This window comes from Onychostoma macrolepis, chromosome 12 (genome assembly GCF_012432095.1).
Source record: "Onychostoma macrolepis isolate SWU-2019 chromosome 12, ASM1243209v1, whole genome shotgun sequence".
Classification (NCBI taxonomy): domain Eukaryota; kingdom Metazoa; phylum Chordata; class Actinopteri; order Cypriniformes; family Cyprinidae; genus Onychostoma; species Onychostoma macrolepis.
The window spans coordinates 24256903-24275782 of NC_081166.1; the positions used below are offsets into that span (position 1 = coordinate 24256903).

The following is an 18880-nucleotide window of genomic DNA, read 5'->3' on the forward strand; positions in this document are numbered from 1 at the left end:
ACATCGCTTTTATACTTACATATTCTTTGACATTTTTGGTTTTCACTGCTTTGTAGGAGTAGTACGCTGGGTACAGGTTTCCAAAAACCAGCCTGTGCAAAGAAAGAGAGGGTAAAATAAATAAATAAAGGGAAAACAATTGTAAATCTCTAGATATTCTTCAAATGCAGGACGATTAATGGGCTTGGATACTCCCATCTGTGTGTCTAGCTCTATTAAAAGCCACTCACTTCCTCCGTCTGATTGTGTTTACAAGGTAAACAACGATTTCCTTTTCTTCCGTTCCGAAAGAAAAAATAAAGAACACTGAAGGGACAAAAATGCAGGAGACACCTAATGTAAAACATGCCCTAATAGAGATTAAATCCATGTGGACTGCAGTCCATAGAGCCGGGCTGTTAGAAAACTAACACTAGCTTTTTTTGCTTGAAGAAACCAAAATGGCCACAAGTACAATATTTAAGACAATATTAATGTAATTTTATAAACCAAATTCATGAAGCATCTCCTTGACACATCAACAAAAAGCTGAAGTACACAACACAACTGCTGAAGGTTAGAGGCAGTCTACAGATTTAGGGCAGATTTCCCAGAAAATCGTGTAGTGTATTAATGGGCACAGACTATGATTTTCTAGCTTCAGACTTTGATTTCATTCAGTCGGCGGATATCAAAAATGTTTAATATTTTGAGCTGATTTCAGAACACACATTTTCATTTGTCATGCATCTCTTAGCAAAATGGCACATGCTTCTCCATGAGTTTGTTGTGTTTGTAACGAAAAGTCTGGCAGTGTGTGATCACTCTTTTAGTGTATGATGCCCAGTTTTACTATGTAACCATGTTAAAAGTTGGCAAGGTTATAAAATCTTTTCAGATTTTAAAACTCATGTAGCGTATTCCAGCTTTAAACGTAATTAGATAGTTCTCCCAAAAATGAAAATTCTGTATTTTTATTTATTTATTTTTTTTACTCGCCTTCAAATTTGATATAAATCTGTACATGTTTCTTTCTTCTGTTGAGCACAAAAGATATTTTGAAGTGTGATGTTAACCAAACAGCTGACGGTAGCCATTGAATTACATAGTATGGAAAAAACAAATACTATGGAAGTCACTGGCTACTGTCAGCTGCTTGGTTACTAACATTCTTCAAAATATCTTCTTTTGTGTTCAACAGAAGAAAAAAACTCAAAAAGGTTTGGAGGGTGAGTAAATAACGGAATTTTATTAGTTCGGTGTATAGAAACTTTGAGCAATGTCCTAACTTTGGGAAATTATCCAGTTTGGAAAATTATATTTTATTGGATATAATGTAAACATGAGATGAAAGTGGACATTAGGGTCACACTGATATGTTCATTTCAGTAAATCATTAAGTTATTCCATTTCGTCCTATATGAGCGACTGACCTGAGACAAGCCAATAAACTGGCAGATGGGCCCAGCGCCAACCCTTCAACTGCAGCCTGTTGCCCTCACACGAGCCCCATTTATTACGTTCTGCTTCACTAAATTTGTTGGGGAATTAGTGGAAGATACTACAACCTACTGATGATAGTGAACCCCCTCCTTGTGCAAGACTTCCATTGTCACCGAGCAATTAATGCACAATCAGAGAAGCCATAAACAAAACAAATTTTCTTCTCATCTGGACCCACACAAATAAGTTCAGGGGATAAACTCCACAAAAGCAGGGTAACACACAGAATTTTGGCCCCAAACTGCCTGAGGCCTAGACAGCATGCGATAACAGACAAAAGCTTCTGCTAGCATTCGCTTCGACATGCCACGCAGACTTTTCCGAGGTTTCACAGACAGGAACCAGGCTTGATGTTTCCCAGATGATAACGCTGCTCTCTAAAACCAGTGTTTCACTTTCATACTAAGGTTGTGTCTCGAAAATGGCATTTCCCCCGAGGGCTAAAAGAGTCAGTCAAAGTAGCTTTTTGCTGAACTGTCTCAGGTTGAAACTTTACCTCTGCACTGGGAAGATTTAGAGACACTGTGTCTTTGCAGACAGGCAGGCTTCTTGACTCAGCAGTGCAGCTAAATTTGGGGACAGTTTGTACCGTTTCCGCTGCCAATTATAGACAGTGTGTGACCCAGAAATTAAGCCCACTCCAATATCAGCCCGAAAACTCTATTATGTCTATAGATCAAAGTCTATTATGACAGTAACAAGTTTGTGATTTCCTTCTATTTCTTTAACTTTGACCATCTGTGTGGAAAGGCATTATTTTCCTAGCCAGGGAACATAAAGGGCAGGATGACACAACATAAAACAGTCAAAGTATTTTCACATTTTATTTAGTGGTGCTTGCACATGAAGAACTCCGCATCATTCTCTGGGTTTAATACTAATCGATAATGAAAATACATCTGCACACTATGCGTGGAAAACACTCAGGGGTTCACATAAGTGGTGCACAACCAAAATAAAAAATGCGTTGGATAAATACATTCAGACCGGTCATACCAATATGGTCGACAGTTTTTACTGCACAATCACCATTTTAGATCGACTAACTGTAATGCTGTATAAGATTTCCTTTTGAACTGAAAGCATAAATCTAGGCTATGTGCTGCCAGTTTCAGAGCAAAATGCAAAAATATGATACTTCATTTACTGATGCAGTCACACTAGACTTTTCGTTCCATTGACTTCCATTCATACGCATGCGAATGCGTCAGACCAGAAACGCAAGTCCATGCGAAGATGTGTCACATTTAGCTGCATAGCAAAGTTCAAATTTGGTGAACTCTGGCCTGCGAATTCGCATCACGTGATACCGTGTGACCAATGGCAGATAGATACGTCACAGCATAACCTCCTAGCTGAATTAAAAGAACATGAATTTAAAACTGCAGTGCTTTAGGAAAGTGGAGTAGATTGTATGTTTTTACATTTTAGATGTATTATAATTTGTTACATGTTGAATTTAAGTTTTTAAAAAGACGCTGCACAGCATGTCGTGACATCATATGATGACGATTTTGCATGCTCAATGTCTAGTGTGACCGTGGCTTTCCTTGCCAGCAACACGGCAAAATAAAATTTTCAATAGTTGAAAATTTATATTAAAAAGTAAAATATTTAAATTTAAATATTAGCAATTAAGTGTACTATAAAATAATTGTATTTTTATTTAGTACAATTTATGGTAACACTTTATTTTAAAGGGATACTCCACCCCAAAATGCAAATTTGGTCATTAATCACTTATTATATTTATAATAACAATTAATTATGCATAATTACATGCAAGCAACCCTAAAACAAACACTAATCCTAACCCAAACACTAATCCTACTAGGGCTGGGCAATAAATCGATAACGATAATTATCGCGATATAATTTTCCTCGATAAAACGATATGAAGAGTTCGGTAAATGTTCGATATCATGTTTATGCGCCAAAAGCGGAACGAAAGAGCGCTAGTAATTAAGTGCGCCACACGGACCGTTTATCCGGTCGGATCAAAGTTCAAACAGCAGCGCAGTGCGAGCAGATGTTTACTCGCTCACGTGAACACTAAGCAGCGCTGAGAGATACAATGTGAAGCGCTTGAATTCAGCAAAGAACACAAATGGCTCATTGATTTAAACGAGTTTACAGCCAGATGAAACAGCGCTGACAAACAGTAGAACTGTGCGCAGCGATACAGTCAGAAGGCTTTTCAATCTACAAATCGCCATCATTTACCATGGATTTACTGTAACACTAACTGCACCGTGGTATTGTGGCACAAATGTGGGTATTTGTATCGATTTTATTATATTATTAATGTAGACATTAATTAAATGTATTAAAGGAGAAATGGAATATAATTACAGTATTTTTTGTGTGCATTTAGTCTATACTAAGTTTTTAGACTACTGTTTTTCATACAAATATCTAAAAACCAAATAGTTTTATTTTTACCATGGTATTGAGGTGTGCTATATGTGTGGTTTTAACTAGAGGTCGACCGATATTGAATTTTACCGATACCGATAGCTAGGTTGGACAACACTGGCCGATACCGATTAATCAACCGACAGTTTTTAAAAATGGATACTGAACGAAAATTAAAATAGAGCTTGACTATTTTTAAAAAAGCAGTAACAGTACTGAACCATATTTAGTATTAATATTAATTATTATATTGATCATTAAAGTTATTTCATAGTTTACTAATGTTAAAATTAGTAAACCGCTTAGAACAGATGCAGCTCCATCTTCTCTTCTGCACTAACTACTGCACTGCACTTCATAGTTAAAACACTAACAGTATACATCACTGTAAGTCAAATATAAAAGCTATACATACTTCTATAAGTCTCTTGAGAACATGTGTACTTACTATGTGTATATTATAGAAATATGTATGTATAATGTATATTGTGTACAACTGTATATTGTTTATTGTATACTGTGCAAATGTTTATATTGTTGTATATTCTTGTTTATGTATATTGTAAATTTTCATATCTTGTTGCTTGTACTGCCATGGCACAGAGTCTGCACCTAAGAATTTCACCATTGGTACACTTGTGTACATGATGTGTGACAAAGAGATTTGATTTGATTTGATTTGATTTAAAAGAAGAAACTTGAAAATTTAAAAATGAAGCCTATTAGTAATAGTAAATGTTGAAATGAAATGAACACACTCTAACAAGGAACAATACTTCTACAGCTTTGGTTAATGTTGCAAATGGACTTTTATTGTTAAGTAAACAGTCATGCTTAAAGATGGCTGTCTTGAAATACCTACAAAAGGCCATATTAAAATTACATGCACGGGTTATTGATATTGTATGTGTACTCTCACTTTTTTTTGCTGCTATTTTAGAACACTGCATGATTATCTAATCAAAATATTTAAAAAATTTAGAATTTAAAAAAAAAGAAAAAGTGACTGTGCAAAAGAGCAACGCTGCGTCTGGGAGAAGTCACAGGTATCACACACACTGGACGAGTCACATTCAATTCAAGCAGCGGTCTAAAACGGTTTATTTAATCACCAAACGGACATAAGTTTGCTTCAAAAATTAACTATGTGGCATAAATGAGTTTGAAGTTCGGTATTTAAAAAAAAAAATTGAGTAAACAAAGAGAAAGCGCGATCTGTATTACAGCTCTCTATATGAAACATACAGACTGTATTAGAGTCACAGAAAGACAAACGTTTTGCTGAAAATTGCACAATACATAATTTATAGGGTGAAGTCATTATGTATATTAACAATGATTTGGGACAAATATAATGTTATTTATGGAAAACTATGTGAATGGCGCTCTGTTCTGCGGCAGGACTTTCTGTCGGCTGCATTTAAATGCACGTCTGAAGTTTCCCGCTCTGTGCAGCGAGCAGTATCACATGCCAAAACAAACAACTCGTGCTGTCAGTGATTTCCGCCTCTAGAGGCCGCTCTTTTACTGTATAATGACAGCAGACAATTCTCAGCCACTCCAGCAACAGACGCAACACGGAAAACTATTGGCATGGACTTTTGCCGATAACCGATAGTTCCACAAATCAACTATCGGTGCCGATTAATCGGCAAAACCAATGAATCGGTCGACCTCTAGTTTTAACTGTGTTTATCATGATTTAAATGTATGCTACTAAGGAAAAGCAATGATTTAAAACAAACGCAATCAGAATAATTAGATTTTACCATATAAAAATTAGGTTTCTATAATTTTTACAGATGTTACTGATTTTGATAATGAACAAAAATTTACATCTGCATCCCAACTCAAGCTACTACTACTATCAAATGCATTTCTAAGAGACAAAAAAGTTATATTATTATTAATATTATCAGGCAACACAAACCTGTTTCTTGATTTGAAACAATATCAGATACAGAAACTAAGAAATGGATTTTTCTATTAGGATATTTATTTTGTTAAGTAAAATTAATGGTCTGGTTTCTACAGCTTTGACTTTGGAGCAAAAATCTGTCTTTAAACTTGAAAGAAATACAAATTTGACACTTATCGTGATAATTATCGATATCGACTGATATTAGGGATGTGCGGGTCTAGTCGACTAGTCGACTAAACGGTACAGCTCCTGCTAGTCGACACTGAAATCAATAGTCGATTAAACGAGAGAAAAACAATTACCATAATTTTAACGTTACATTTAAAACATTTTAACAACAAGCTAAAATAAAACAATTTGAATATCAAAATCTTTTGAAAAAACAATACATATCAAAATATTTAAATATTTTTAAAAGCGTATCTGGGCGGAAACTATATTTTTACCTCAGACGTCGCATGCCTTTTCTTCTCGTCAGTTGCGGCGAGCTCGAAATGACCAGCGAAGAACCAGCAAGGTGTGGGATTATTTTGAATTAGAAGGAAACGGAAAAGTTTTGTGTAAACTGTGTAATGTCAAATTGGCTTACAATAACTCTACTGGAGCGATGCGTAATCATATTCAATACAGGCACGTATGTGTTAGCTTGGAGGCAGCCAAAGCCAGCAAATGTCAATCATGTCATACACTACAACCTGCCGCTGCGGTCCGCAATCCCATCCAGGCCGTCTATTCCTCTGAGACCCACTTCGGTGCTGGTGCGGGACTTCCAGGCTCTTTTCAAAACTGTCTGCTTGCTTGTAGTTATCTCTCTGTGCCTGTAACTTCAGTTCCTACCGAGCGCGTTTTTTTTTTTTCAAGTGCAGAATCGCCTCTAGCCCCGTCTTTTGCACGTTAACATGTTAAATTCACTGAACAAATGTGCATGGTCTGAGTAAGTAAAACGAGCATTGTTTTGTTTTATAGAGCCAACATGAAGTACATTTTTAAAAGCCGTTTTAATGCTATTTCTTGATAAACTTTCCTATTTTATTTTTTTTACTTGTGTTTTAATATGTTGGCTAACTTTATATGAAAATTAAGAATTCTGTCAGTCTATTTTCGATTTCTGCATTGCTCCAGCTGATCTGAATAAATAAGCTATGCACTGGTTTATGCTGAGTGTATGCTATGCTCTTTTTTTCTGTTTAACGACCGCCTAAAATTAAATGATGATAATGCGAGGCAAGCATACGGCATAATCGTGACCTATTTTTAGCAGATTTCATTGAGGGGATTTGACAGTGTGATGCAAAGATTAAGTATTTCAAGTGTAGGCTGTTATACACGCACAGTTTTTTTTTTCTTTTGGCATTTTTTGGGGGTTTCTAGCTTTTAGACTAGTCGGATACAAAACTTCCGTTTAAACGACAGTGAAATTAGTCGTAACGCACATCCCTAACTGATATTAAAAAAATTATTGTGATAATTTTTTTGGCCATATCGCCCAGCCCTAATCCTAACCATATAGTAAGTACATGTAGTTAACAAATATTACTCTGTACTTAAATGTATAATTACATTGTAACAAGGACACCTTATAAAGTGTATAACCAATTATTTATTTATTTTTTGGGGAAAAAAATAATTTAGAATTTTCACACTTTATTTATCATTTTGATTATTTTATATATATATATATATATATATATATATATATATATATATATATATATATATATATATATATATATATATATATATATATATATATATATATATAAATTAATTATTCTATAATAATAATAAAAACAACAACAGGTTAATTGATTATCTAATGATAATTGGTTGCAACACCCAATGGAAAAAGGATGCTCATAAGCCTTTTAATACTCAAGAAACATAACATTTGTCCAGTGAATGTGCAGAGTACACATGTTCACAAAGTTCTCCCTGTTGCATGGTCCTCATCCAAAGATCCACCTTGGCAGCAGTTTATTTTCCTGTTGCCATAGAAACAGCAGAGGCACCAGGCTGTAACAATGGTGTTCGGCTCCACACATCTCTCAACCCTTCCCCCCGCCGCTCTCCCTCGAGCACTGTAATTTACAGATCTGTTACTCGCATTCATGTGGCTCTGTGTACCTAATAACTAGCATTTTTCTTTCATTGGACGATTGTTTTAATCAGCATCAAATGAGGAAATTCACCTACAATGGTGCTCAGTAATTTACAAGGAGCTGCAGTTGGCTAGACTGACTGTAGACACCAGAGAATACAGTTTTCCCACAATTCAATTGTAGTCTGTGGATATGAAGAAACCTCAAATAAACAGACAGCGATTCTCTGCGTTCTAAACAAGCAGCATGCTTCCAGTGGCAAGCCATTTATCGGTCTACGCTGAAAGAGAAAAGGCCATGTGATGTCACACACTCAGCCAATCAGAACAGTGGAGTGAGATTTTCAACCTTTAAAATATCACTGTGGTTGACAGAAATCAAGAGACTGAATAATTGGGGCAAAACGTTTACTTTGATGATAAATTTCACTAAGTTTCCTTACTATACAAAATCAAAAACTGTAATAGATTTAATGAGAAATTTAATTTAGTCATTTTGCAGTACAATATTATTCATGTATTTTTAAATCTCTTTGGAAGTGACAAATAAAAAGTAGTTTTATAATTCACCGTGAAAAACCATAAATTAAACATGAGTTAATAAAATATGTTTTCTCTGTACTGTCAATTTAAGTTCAATCTGTAAAGCTTATGTGAAACTTAAAATTGCAGTACTGTACTTCTACTGGAAACTACAGGCTTTTTGGTTATTTAAAGCACACAGTTCACTTGTAGAATTTTCATGTCATTACCAGCAGAACAACTTGTGATGCAAGTAACAAGGGATGAAAGTGCTACCGAAACAAAAGCTTAAGCAGTCATTTATAAAAGACTCAAATAAATAACTTACTATCACAATAAAAGAATGCATGAAAAAATAATCAAACAATTATTACAAAAACTAGATCCAAATTGCTCATAAAAAAAACAGAAACAGAACAAAAACATTTAAACTGGTGAAATTTTCTAAATTATAATAACCTTGGTTAGGCCATGACATTAGTCTGAGGAGTTATTATACATTAGATATATGGCTTTACAAATTAAATAACTGTTCTTTAACAGAATAAAATATAGTCTACGGTCACTATTGCTCTCAACCAAGCAAAACATGTAGTTTGGTGTTATCACCAACATGCCAACAGCTCTGCACATCTTTAGATATCAGTCATGTGAGTTACTGCTGACTCATTTGTCATTCAGTTTACATGCAACCCCAATATATTTCTCAGAACAGACTACAGAAACATGTCTGGTGCCATGAATAATTAAATATGCAGGAGGGAATATATAAAAGAATCATTTCTCAAACACATCTCTTTACCAGTATGGAAAAAGCTGATCAGAGTGTTTTGTAAGACTTATTTCATATATAATATGACATAATGCCTATTTTACCCAATAAAGGGAAATAAAACCTTTACAAAGGTCAATCATTCACTTGATTATTTTAATTTGATCTTTTTTCATTTTATTTGAAAAACCTGGTTGCAAACGAAAAGAAAAATGCCTGACAATATATATCACTTGAGATAAAAAAGCACATTAAAATATTATAAAAATATTAAAGTTGATGTAAAATAGCTTATATACCCTGACCTGCACCGCACATAAAATTAATCATTATTAATGTGCCAAGCTATTGCGTGGAAACCATAAACTAAACTCTGCTTTGTGTTGTGCCTAACAAACACCCCTTTAATAACAGGTTCTTCCCCTTCTTCACTTGTTTGGGACACATCCCGCTCTACCGGTTAAGAGGTTACTATCATTGCAGGGTATATACTGTCAGACCGCCCAGCCCTAACAGTGTGCAATAAAGCCATAAAGTCTGCTCAACTTGTTGGTTTAGCAATCAGTTTGCTGGAAGGCTTTGATTCTCCTCACTGTCTGCCTGTGGCCTCTCCTCCCACAACAGAACCTGCACGGCCCCTATGAAACACAAATAAATGTGCTGCACATCAGTCTTTCATTGTTTTCACAACAAGGAGTTGGTCTTCCTGCAGTGGGCCCCTGAAGGAAACAGGACCTGCACCGAGTGGTCTTAAAAGTATTTTTGTGAAGCGGGGTATTGCTCTCAGGGTGTGCAGCTGAAAAAATAAAACCATCAGATGGGCCTTGACACTCAGATTTAGGTCAAATTTGAGTTTCCTGTTAAGAAACAGAAAGGCAGTGCTCACTCTGATGATGCTATGGATCGGCTATTACTTGGAGCCAGATGCTGAGAGCCTTCAAAACCACATATGGTTCAGCTCTCAGGACTAAATGTAAAAAAGCCTGACAAGGTGCGCAGACATTAGGCCTTTAAATGGTTTTGTATTCCAACAAATTTTGAAATGAAAATTCAAAAGATGAAGCCTCCACAGTTTGCATACTGTAATGGAATAAAACTTGTCATGTTCTGGTCCATTAAATTTGCCTGGACAAGGACGTTTCAAGAAGGATGATATTTAACAACAATTGATTCTTCTTTGGATTCATTTGTAACTATTTTTACTGATGGAGCAAAAAATAAAATATATGGAAAAAAAACACTTTTTATAAACTTTTTTTAATTAATTTTATTACTGACTTTAAGGTGTTTGAAATGTATATTGGGCTATTAGTTATTGTGGTATCAAAATTAGAATCGAGAATTGTGAAATATCAAATTATTGGTGTCACAACCTAATTATACAACAGTTCTTTCAGGTCCTTGAATCTGATTGGCTGATGAAAGTGTAATATTAAGAGTGATAGCAGAACTCCAACAACCATTTCACCATTTGTATCACTCCGCTTGGGGTATTTCTCACAGCAAGTGTCCTGGCGGACACCCAAAATGTCACAGAATGCAGTCTTAAGAGTTTTTTAGGCGAGAATGTACTTGTTTAGACTTCAGATATGCAGTTTGTTAAAGATAAAGTATATTTCAAAATTGTACTATTGCTTCAACGTTTTCGGAGATGTGAGCTCCTGGGCGTCATGAACCCGCCAAGAGCAGCATTACCTCGGCTGGAATTATCTTCTGGAATTTGCTGCTGGCTCTGATGAGACATCACAGCGGTTAAACATGAGATATAATTTGTTTTGGGTAAATCTTATGGGAAGTGTTTGGTCTTATTAATCTATTATTTGTTCCAGAGCAAATAGTTTTGACTGAGGGCAAAATTTCATCACGTTATATTTTATGTAACTTCCACACTGTATATCAGAGTGCTGCCTTTATACTTTTGACTGCATTGCCTATCAACTTTTACGATGGCTGTTGTTTATGTTTGTTAAATATTATTATTCAATAAATCATATTTTGTATAAATAAAAGTACTATTTAATAATTGTATTTAGTATTAGGAAACTGTGTGTGTGTTCGTGATGGTGATTTTAGTTACATTGTTCCTCCATTAGATTGCGACAAGACTTTTTTTTTGAGTCAGCCGTAAAGGATTTTATATTGAAAGAGACCGAAACGCTATTTACAGAAGTTATTTTTACTTTCAACAACAGCTTGTAAGATGCAGCCAACAAATGCAGTGAGCAGTGCTGTCATCGGAAATCACACTTAAAGCCGACGCCGACGAACTAGTGGCGATGAAAGCAGACTGCGGGTCAGCTCACGTCGGCAACGCCTGGGTCCAAAGTTGCCCTGACACAACAAGCCAAAGCTTGACACCCGACGGCCAAGTAGCACGCCCGTTCTGCGCCTTTCTCATGCACTGGTTCGCCAGCTTAACAGCCAATCAGAATGATCAGATGACCAACTTCAGCTGATGGCGTAGAACACACTTAGAAAACTTAGTCAGCCGATAAAAAAAACTGCCCGATGGCCGACCGTCGGCTTGGTGTGTACCGGGCTTAACAGATGAAAGGATAGAACGACAAAGATATATCTTCAGTGGACATTCAAACTGTCTTTGTTTTATTGTGAATATGAGATTGAGCTGAAGAATGAATGCTGTATCAGATGCAAGTAATCACACTCGATCAGTCAATCTCACTCTCATAATACTCTACTCTATACAGCTTTTAATACAGTAATACAATAAACTTTTAATGAAGCAAGTCAACATTCCTTCATTACTAGTTCTAAAGTAAGTGACGTTTTCGAATTAGTAATAGAGACTTGGGCTCAGCTGTTAAACTGAGTTTTGAATCTGTGGTGGAAGGAAGTAGTTCTGCACAAAAGAAGGTTTATCAAGACACTCCGTTGTTGTTTCTTATGTATTTACACACTCGTGCCATCGAACTGTTGTATAAATGCAATATCACACTCATAGCCATGAGATATGGCTGTATATTGGCAAGCTGTGATACAGCCATGGATACTCGTATGATATTGCCCATTTATGAGAACAAATGGTGACATTGGTGAAAAACAATACCTATTTTTGTGGTTGGACCATGTCCTGACCGGGCTTGTAGAAAAAAATCATTAACGTTAAGCCCTGTTATTACATCTTAGTAAAATCAAAAGCAACTAAAATTACCAAGAAAAACAGCGCTGTAGTTGATACATAAACACCACCATGATCCTGACCAAAGAAAATGAGGACAAACCTGTTCCCAGAGACCAGCTTATAAAGCTAACAAAGTTAACAGACATTTCTGTTCATCCTCAATGTTAACATTTAGCTGCTCTTAATATTATACTGCTTACTTGAAAGATTTGGGTCATTCTGTACATACATAGTGCTTTAAATCTTTAAACAGAAAAAAAAAGACAAAGCTGGGAAAAAAAAAAAAAACAGCCATGAATGCGTCCACACAGCATATATGCCCACAGCAGCACATATGCCCACAGCAACATTTCAAACAGACAATGTGGTCTTGATTTCTCATTATCTTGCCATAAGCTTACAGTTATTGTCCTATATTTGAACTTCTACATCGTATATGTTGTAAAATCTTAACCGCAGAATTATAACCCTAAACTAGCAAGGTGGACAGTAATTGGTACTTGCTGGTTTCCACAACTGACTATGTCTCTTCCTAACTGCTTGCCCATGACTCTGGAACGCTGTAAGGGGACCACGTTGCAAAATGTGTCTTGCCCACAAAATAAACCAAAATGATACTCTTTCTGCTGTTTGTAAATGAGCTACCAAACAAAGACAGGCACATCATCAATCATTCAAATCTTTCCAGCCCTAAGGCAAATGTGTTCTATTTGTAGTAGAGATCAACTGATTGAAGTTTGATACTGATTATTTTTGTTTGAATGTTCAATAACCAATTTACAGAAATTATTGTTTCTAATTAATTAAAATAATTATTAATTCTTGCTTCATTTCTACTTGACACACCAGTCTGAATATGATGATGATGATGATACAGTGAACATGATATACAATAATAATTATTATTAATTATAAAATCTAATTATTATTTATGTCATTACACCATGTCATTATGGGGAAAAATCTAATCTAAATGTGTGCAAATATCAATTATGGTTTCATTTTCTACTTAGGACACAATAGTAAATAAAATAATTACAACAATGATTTTGACATACAATATTATTATTATTATTAATTAATGATGATTCTTATTACTCATGTCATCATACTTGTGCAAAATTCAATCTAAATGGGTGGATATTTATTATACTTTGGTTTAGGTTAAAATGCTACACAATTGAGAATTAATGGATTTAATGGGAAAAAAAAAATACATATATGCAAACATTACATAAGTTACCTAACCTGCAAACACTGTTGTTTCCTGTTGAACAGCATTGTTGGGTCTTTATGGACCTACCAATTTAATTCTGATTACATGTAGTGACAGACATGATATCAAAGAACTAAAAAACAGATGAAGCTAAAAACTGTAAATATTTAGTATAAATTATATCATGATATATTTAATGTTGAAAAAAGTTTGAGGTTAGACATTCTTTTTAATTCCCTGGGGGAAAGCCTTTCTTTCTGTATGTGTTCAGGTCTCTCCCTCTCCTTTATGTACGTTAGCACAAGGGAGAGGAAAAGTTCAGAGATATGAGTCAGAACCTTATGACTGCTCCACCTTACCCAAAAGCCCCAACAAAACCTTTGTACAAGGAGTCAACACAAAAATATTCATTGACACGTCCGCTGTCATTAATAATTTCACTACTGACACAAAAACCTCTGATACAGTAATCCAATGGTGGTGGCAAACGGGAAACTGCACATAAAAACAACGGCTTGCTGCTTCTGGTTCTTATCTTCCAAATAATATGGATCCTTCCCAAACTTCATGTTTAAAAACAGTAAAGCGCTTTGATTGAACAATCTGAGCAGATATGCGGTTGAGAAGATCATAAATCTACTTTCTCAAACGTCAATGTGTGCAGTCTTCTGGACATTGATGCTAATAGGCTAACCTGTAAAATAGAGCTAATTTAACCCAAGCTTCAAAAATAAACCATGTTTATGGGAAAAAAGGAGGTTTAAACTCACACGACAGATCTTGATATAATCCAGGACACCATATTTTCTTCAGGATTGAGCCGAGCAGAGAGAGATGCTAGCTAAGCTAACCTTACTTCAACTTCAGTGTTCAACTTCAGACGAGGACAAACATTAACGGTCTCCTGAGAGCCTCCGCTCGCTCATTACTCAGTATTACACACAAACATCCCGTATAAAACTAACTATGGAGTTAATATGAGTTAAAATAATGACACTCTTGTTATGCCCATCTTCTTCGTGCTCTCACCCAAACCGATGCCGTTTCTGAAGGTGCGCTTTCACGTTGACGTCAGAAATAATTTGATTTAAGGTTCCGGTTTTCCTGTTACGTGATTGGCTAATATGATTTGTTTACATGAAACGCGAACATTGGTTGGCTAGATAAACTGTTTGTTAAGTGACGTCGTTTCGAAGACGCAAACATTACACTCTCAACGCATTCGATGCTGATTCGTTGAGAGTCACCTTGAAGAGGTACAGACCAATCAAACATTAAAACGTTGAAAATAAAAACTCCTAATCGACGATCTTGTTGGCGCTGTGTTAGGGTTGCAAAAAAAGAAGAAGACAGAAACAGACTGAGGGAATGTTGTGGTCGTTTGCCTTTTTTTTTTTTTTTGACGGATTTAGCTTTTAAGCACGTAAATTCAAGACATCTTTTCTAAAATTTTATTTCTAGTCTACTATTATTTTTTTTTTTATCATATATTATATAAATATAGATAGACAGGCAATGTTAGAAAGCCTGTTGAGGTTTATTAACAGCGCAGGGATGAAGAACATAAAAACAAAAAAAAAATTATAAATGAATAAATTCAGTATCATAGAATTAATTTTAATAATATCATGAATAAAATATCTATCTATCTATCTATCTATCTATCTATCTATCTATCTATCTATCTATCTATCTATCTATCTATCTATCTATCTTTAAAAAAAACTGAATCTTAAATAACACCTAAATAGAGTTTAATTCTTAGAAAGGGATCTGAGTTCAAAGTGAAATATTTGAACCTTGGACCTAAGCTTTTTGAACAAGGATCTATATTATAATACACAGCTGCTATATATATAATGGAAAGTGTAACCAAAATGTTATTTTTAGACTACAGTGGGAAAATGCAAATAATTCCTGAATCACAGTTGTAAAAAACTGTAATTTCCCTTATTTGTATTTCCCTTTTTCATATTAAGCAATACATGCACTATTATTACAACAATATATCTGTTGTGAATATGTGATAGCATATCTCTGTCAGAGGAAGAATGGTGGTGATGCTTTCTAACTGATTGAAATAGTACATCAAGCATAGCCATCTCAGGTAGCGGAAGACATCCAGCAACAGATGACATTTGTGCATTGTGGTCTCTCTTGACAATCTTGTTGAAATTCATGAATATTCCTATAAGAGAGCTATTCTGTGTCTTGCAGCTTCATGTAATTAAACATCTGAGGTGTTAAGCATCTAATTGTCTCTTTGTGAATTAAGTACATATTGAGGTAATATAATGGCACTTAGCAGAAGGTAATTATTTCTTTCAACTTTATCCTTTCTTTCATTTATAATATGTTTAATGTTCACATAATAATGTCTCTGCTATAGTGAAGACCTATTATACAATAAATTCAACTATACAGTCACAGTACATGTTGTAATTACATATTGCATACACACTGCATGTGAAGAAAATGAAAAATGTATTACTGTTGTGTACATTTTGTGGTGTTCTCTCTACTGCTGCTTCTAATCATTGATGTTCAAGAAGATGTTCTAAGCACTGATGTTCATTTTTGGCAGGCACAGATTAGCCGTCCTGCTTTCAACAGAGTGTCTGCAGGACCAACAATCTCAGTGGCACTCTATGATTTGTGATTCTATCAGCCGTGAAGATATCTGTCTCCATCTTCTGCTCTGACCTAAAGGTGACACAGACTGATTGTATCCAGGTGATATGCTCCCCATATATCAGCGCTCCTCTTGTGCTCATCAATGAACAGCCCACAGGTCAGCTATTGGAGTAGCTATGTACTTGCAAAAGCGTGAAACACAATTGGACACAAAAGGTAAAACGATTTTCATCTGTATGGTTGTATGACAGAATGGAAAGAAATAACATACTGTGTATTATAGAATTATTCATATCCAAACAATATTTTTATGGAATTATTATTATATCAATCATATTTTAATTATTAGGTGTATAGTTTATAATAATTTAATAATTTATATTTTATTATAGTTATACAGAAGTATGATTGTCTCATAAATCTAAAAATACAAATTAAATTAATAAATTATTTGTTATAAAACCGAATTTATTTATTTATTTATTATTATTGATTGTTTTTATGTTCTTCATTCCTGCGCTGCCTGTTAATGAACCAAATACAACAACAACAACAACTAAGCACTATTTTCCTCACACTGGCGAATAGTGTGAAAGCAGCTAGTCTCCCATTGAGAATGAATCAGTCTGGCGGACGTAGAAATCTCCCTGCTGCGGTTTTGCATGGACTTGTGATTTGTGTGGCGGAGGGATACCAAGTTTTACGTTCGCAGTGATCCGGTCCAGTGTTCAGTTTCACAGAGCGCGAGAGCGACCATTCGCGGGTGGAGGCTGAGAGAAATTTAAATCCCCCGGGTTGCGGTCGACACGCAAAAAGGCGAAAAAAAAATCACGGTTCTTTCTTTCTTTTTGTTCAGAACGCAGTTTGACGGTGTAAATGTGCGGTCGGTAGGGTGCGAGTGTTGAAGTTTTCGAGGGTTTTTCGCCATGGTGGTCGGGAAGCGGTTCCTGTGCGTGAGCGGAGAGGAGCCGCTGGAGCCCGCGCACATCGCGAGCTGGTCATGGCGAGCCGGAGTCATCCGAGCCGTCACTCACCGCGACCACGACAATCCCGAATTGACGGTAAGTCAACTGCAAACATGCTGCGAAAAATACATTTCACGAGCGGGAGATTTCAGTGAGGATATGGCGTTTTGAAACAGCCTGTTAAACGTCAGCTTATTCTAGGTTTAATCGCCTGGTACGTTACATGGAAACAGGCTTGGAAGTCAGTCAGGCAATGGAGTCGTGTAGTAGAGCTCTATTTGGATCGCAGTTAACGTTGGTGGATTGTAATATTAGTTGTCAGCTTGTGACGTTTGTCCCTTTTGCACTCCGATTAAAAAAAAACTGCTCTTTGTATATGACATGTTTTGTTGAACGCTGACAAGTGACAAGTAACGTTAACGAGATAATGTTTAAATGTTTTGCTCCAAAAATTCTCTGTGAAATATTTGAAATACTGATTTATAGTAATTTTCCCTGTCAGACATAAGCTTGTTTGCTGCATTGTTTTCATTAGACCTCAGCGTTGGCTTGATAGTACATTTTGCAATCTAGTATTTTGCAAACAGATGGACCAAATGTAACACATCTGTGTAAATGGTCAGGGCCATAAAACAATTCTGACCTATTTTCATTCATGAATGCATAGTAAATAACTTCCTTGGCCCTCCGTGATGTTTATAGTTAATTTAGGTTTTTATTTCGTCAGTGGTAAAACGTAATAACACATACATAAATCTACCCAACCCCCTCATGAAAATGTTGTAGCGTTTGTCGTTGTTAAATGTCTTTAGATTTATTTCTAATATTTGCATTTGAATTCATTCAGTTTATTATGTGCCCCTTGTTCATATATAGCTATATATTTTACGTTCACATATTTTAACAATTGTATTGAATAAGCAATTTCTAATGTTGTATTTTCATGGGTCTAAATCCTAAATTATAAAATATTGTTTAATATAATTAATAATAATATTACGACACTAAAGTGTAAAATGTAAGTAATTTAAATATTTTAAATTAAAGGTATAAAGTAGAAAATATTTCAAATGTAGACCTTTTTATTTTCTTATGTATTTGAAGCAAAATCTAAAGCTTGGTTTTGATCAGCAAGACAGCTCTCATGCGGTGGAGATGAATGGAGCGGCTCCTGTCATTGTGTGTATAGAGAAAGTGTGTACAGTATGCTAGCTGTTTGTTTTCAGGGCTGTGTCCTGAGGTCACCAACTGTACCGCTGCTAATCAGCACACAGAACTTTCCGCACTCAATAGCTGCCCTGCAGCTGAAAGTTCAAGCTGTAAATGCTTTTGTTTCTTTGCCTTTTTTAAAAGTAAGAATTAAGCTTGTAATCTGGTCGGGCTCCCGTATGTTGCATAGAAATAAAAATAGAATATGGTAACATGGAAACGTAGTCATTTAAAAAAAATTACTTGCTTAATTTATAGTCCAAGTCTGAAGTAGAATATTTTAAAAAGCGTTTTTCATGAAATAGCAGACTTTTCAGAATTTTCAATGGCTTAAAATCACATATCGTTTAGTTGTGAAATTCTTCAGCCTTTTTTTCCCATGACATCGTACCACTATTATTTGCTAAGATACCAGGGATGATGACGATGATGGAAAAATCTCTGATTGCAAAAAATACCAATGCAGCTTTCATTTACAGCCCTCAATCACATTGGCAACAACTG

General features: G+C 35.4%; 2 protein-coding genes across 8 annotated transcripts in view; one reads left to right on the plus strand and one right to left on the minus strand.

The window, feature by feature from the left end:
- reep3b (receptor accessory protein 3b) overlaps positions 1–14643 on the minus strand; it is a 29986-nt gene extending 15343 nt beyond the window's left edge. Inside the window, exons 1-2 of one of the 2 annotated variants that reach the window (XM_058793943.1) lie at positions 14339–14643; positions 20–92 (exon numbers count right to left, since the gene is read on the minus strand). In XM_058793943.1, the coding sequence (XP_058649926.1) occupies positions 20–92; positions 14339–14370 (105 nt within the window). In that variant the 5' untranslated portion in view covers positions 14371–14643. The remainder of the gene's footprint in view (positions 1–19; positions 93–14338) is intronic. The other variant, XM_058793944.1, reaches the window with a different exon arrangement.
- A 2284-nt stretch (positions 14644–16927) lies between these two features.
- Positions 16928–18880, plus strand: part of jmjd1cb (jumonji domain containing 1Cb) — a 146362-nt gene continuing 144409 nt past the window's right edge. For 5 of the 6 annotated variants that reach the window (XM_058793763.1, XM_058793764.1, XM_058793768.1 and 2 more), the window contains exon 1: positions 16929–17263. In XM_058793763.1, the coding sequence (XP_058649746.1) occupies positions 17129–17263 (135 nt within the window). In that variant the 5' untranslated portion in view covers positions 16929–17128. Of the gene's footprint in view, positions 17264–18880 lie in introns of all 6 variants that reach the window. The other variant, XM_058793762.1, reaches the window with a different exon arrangement.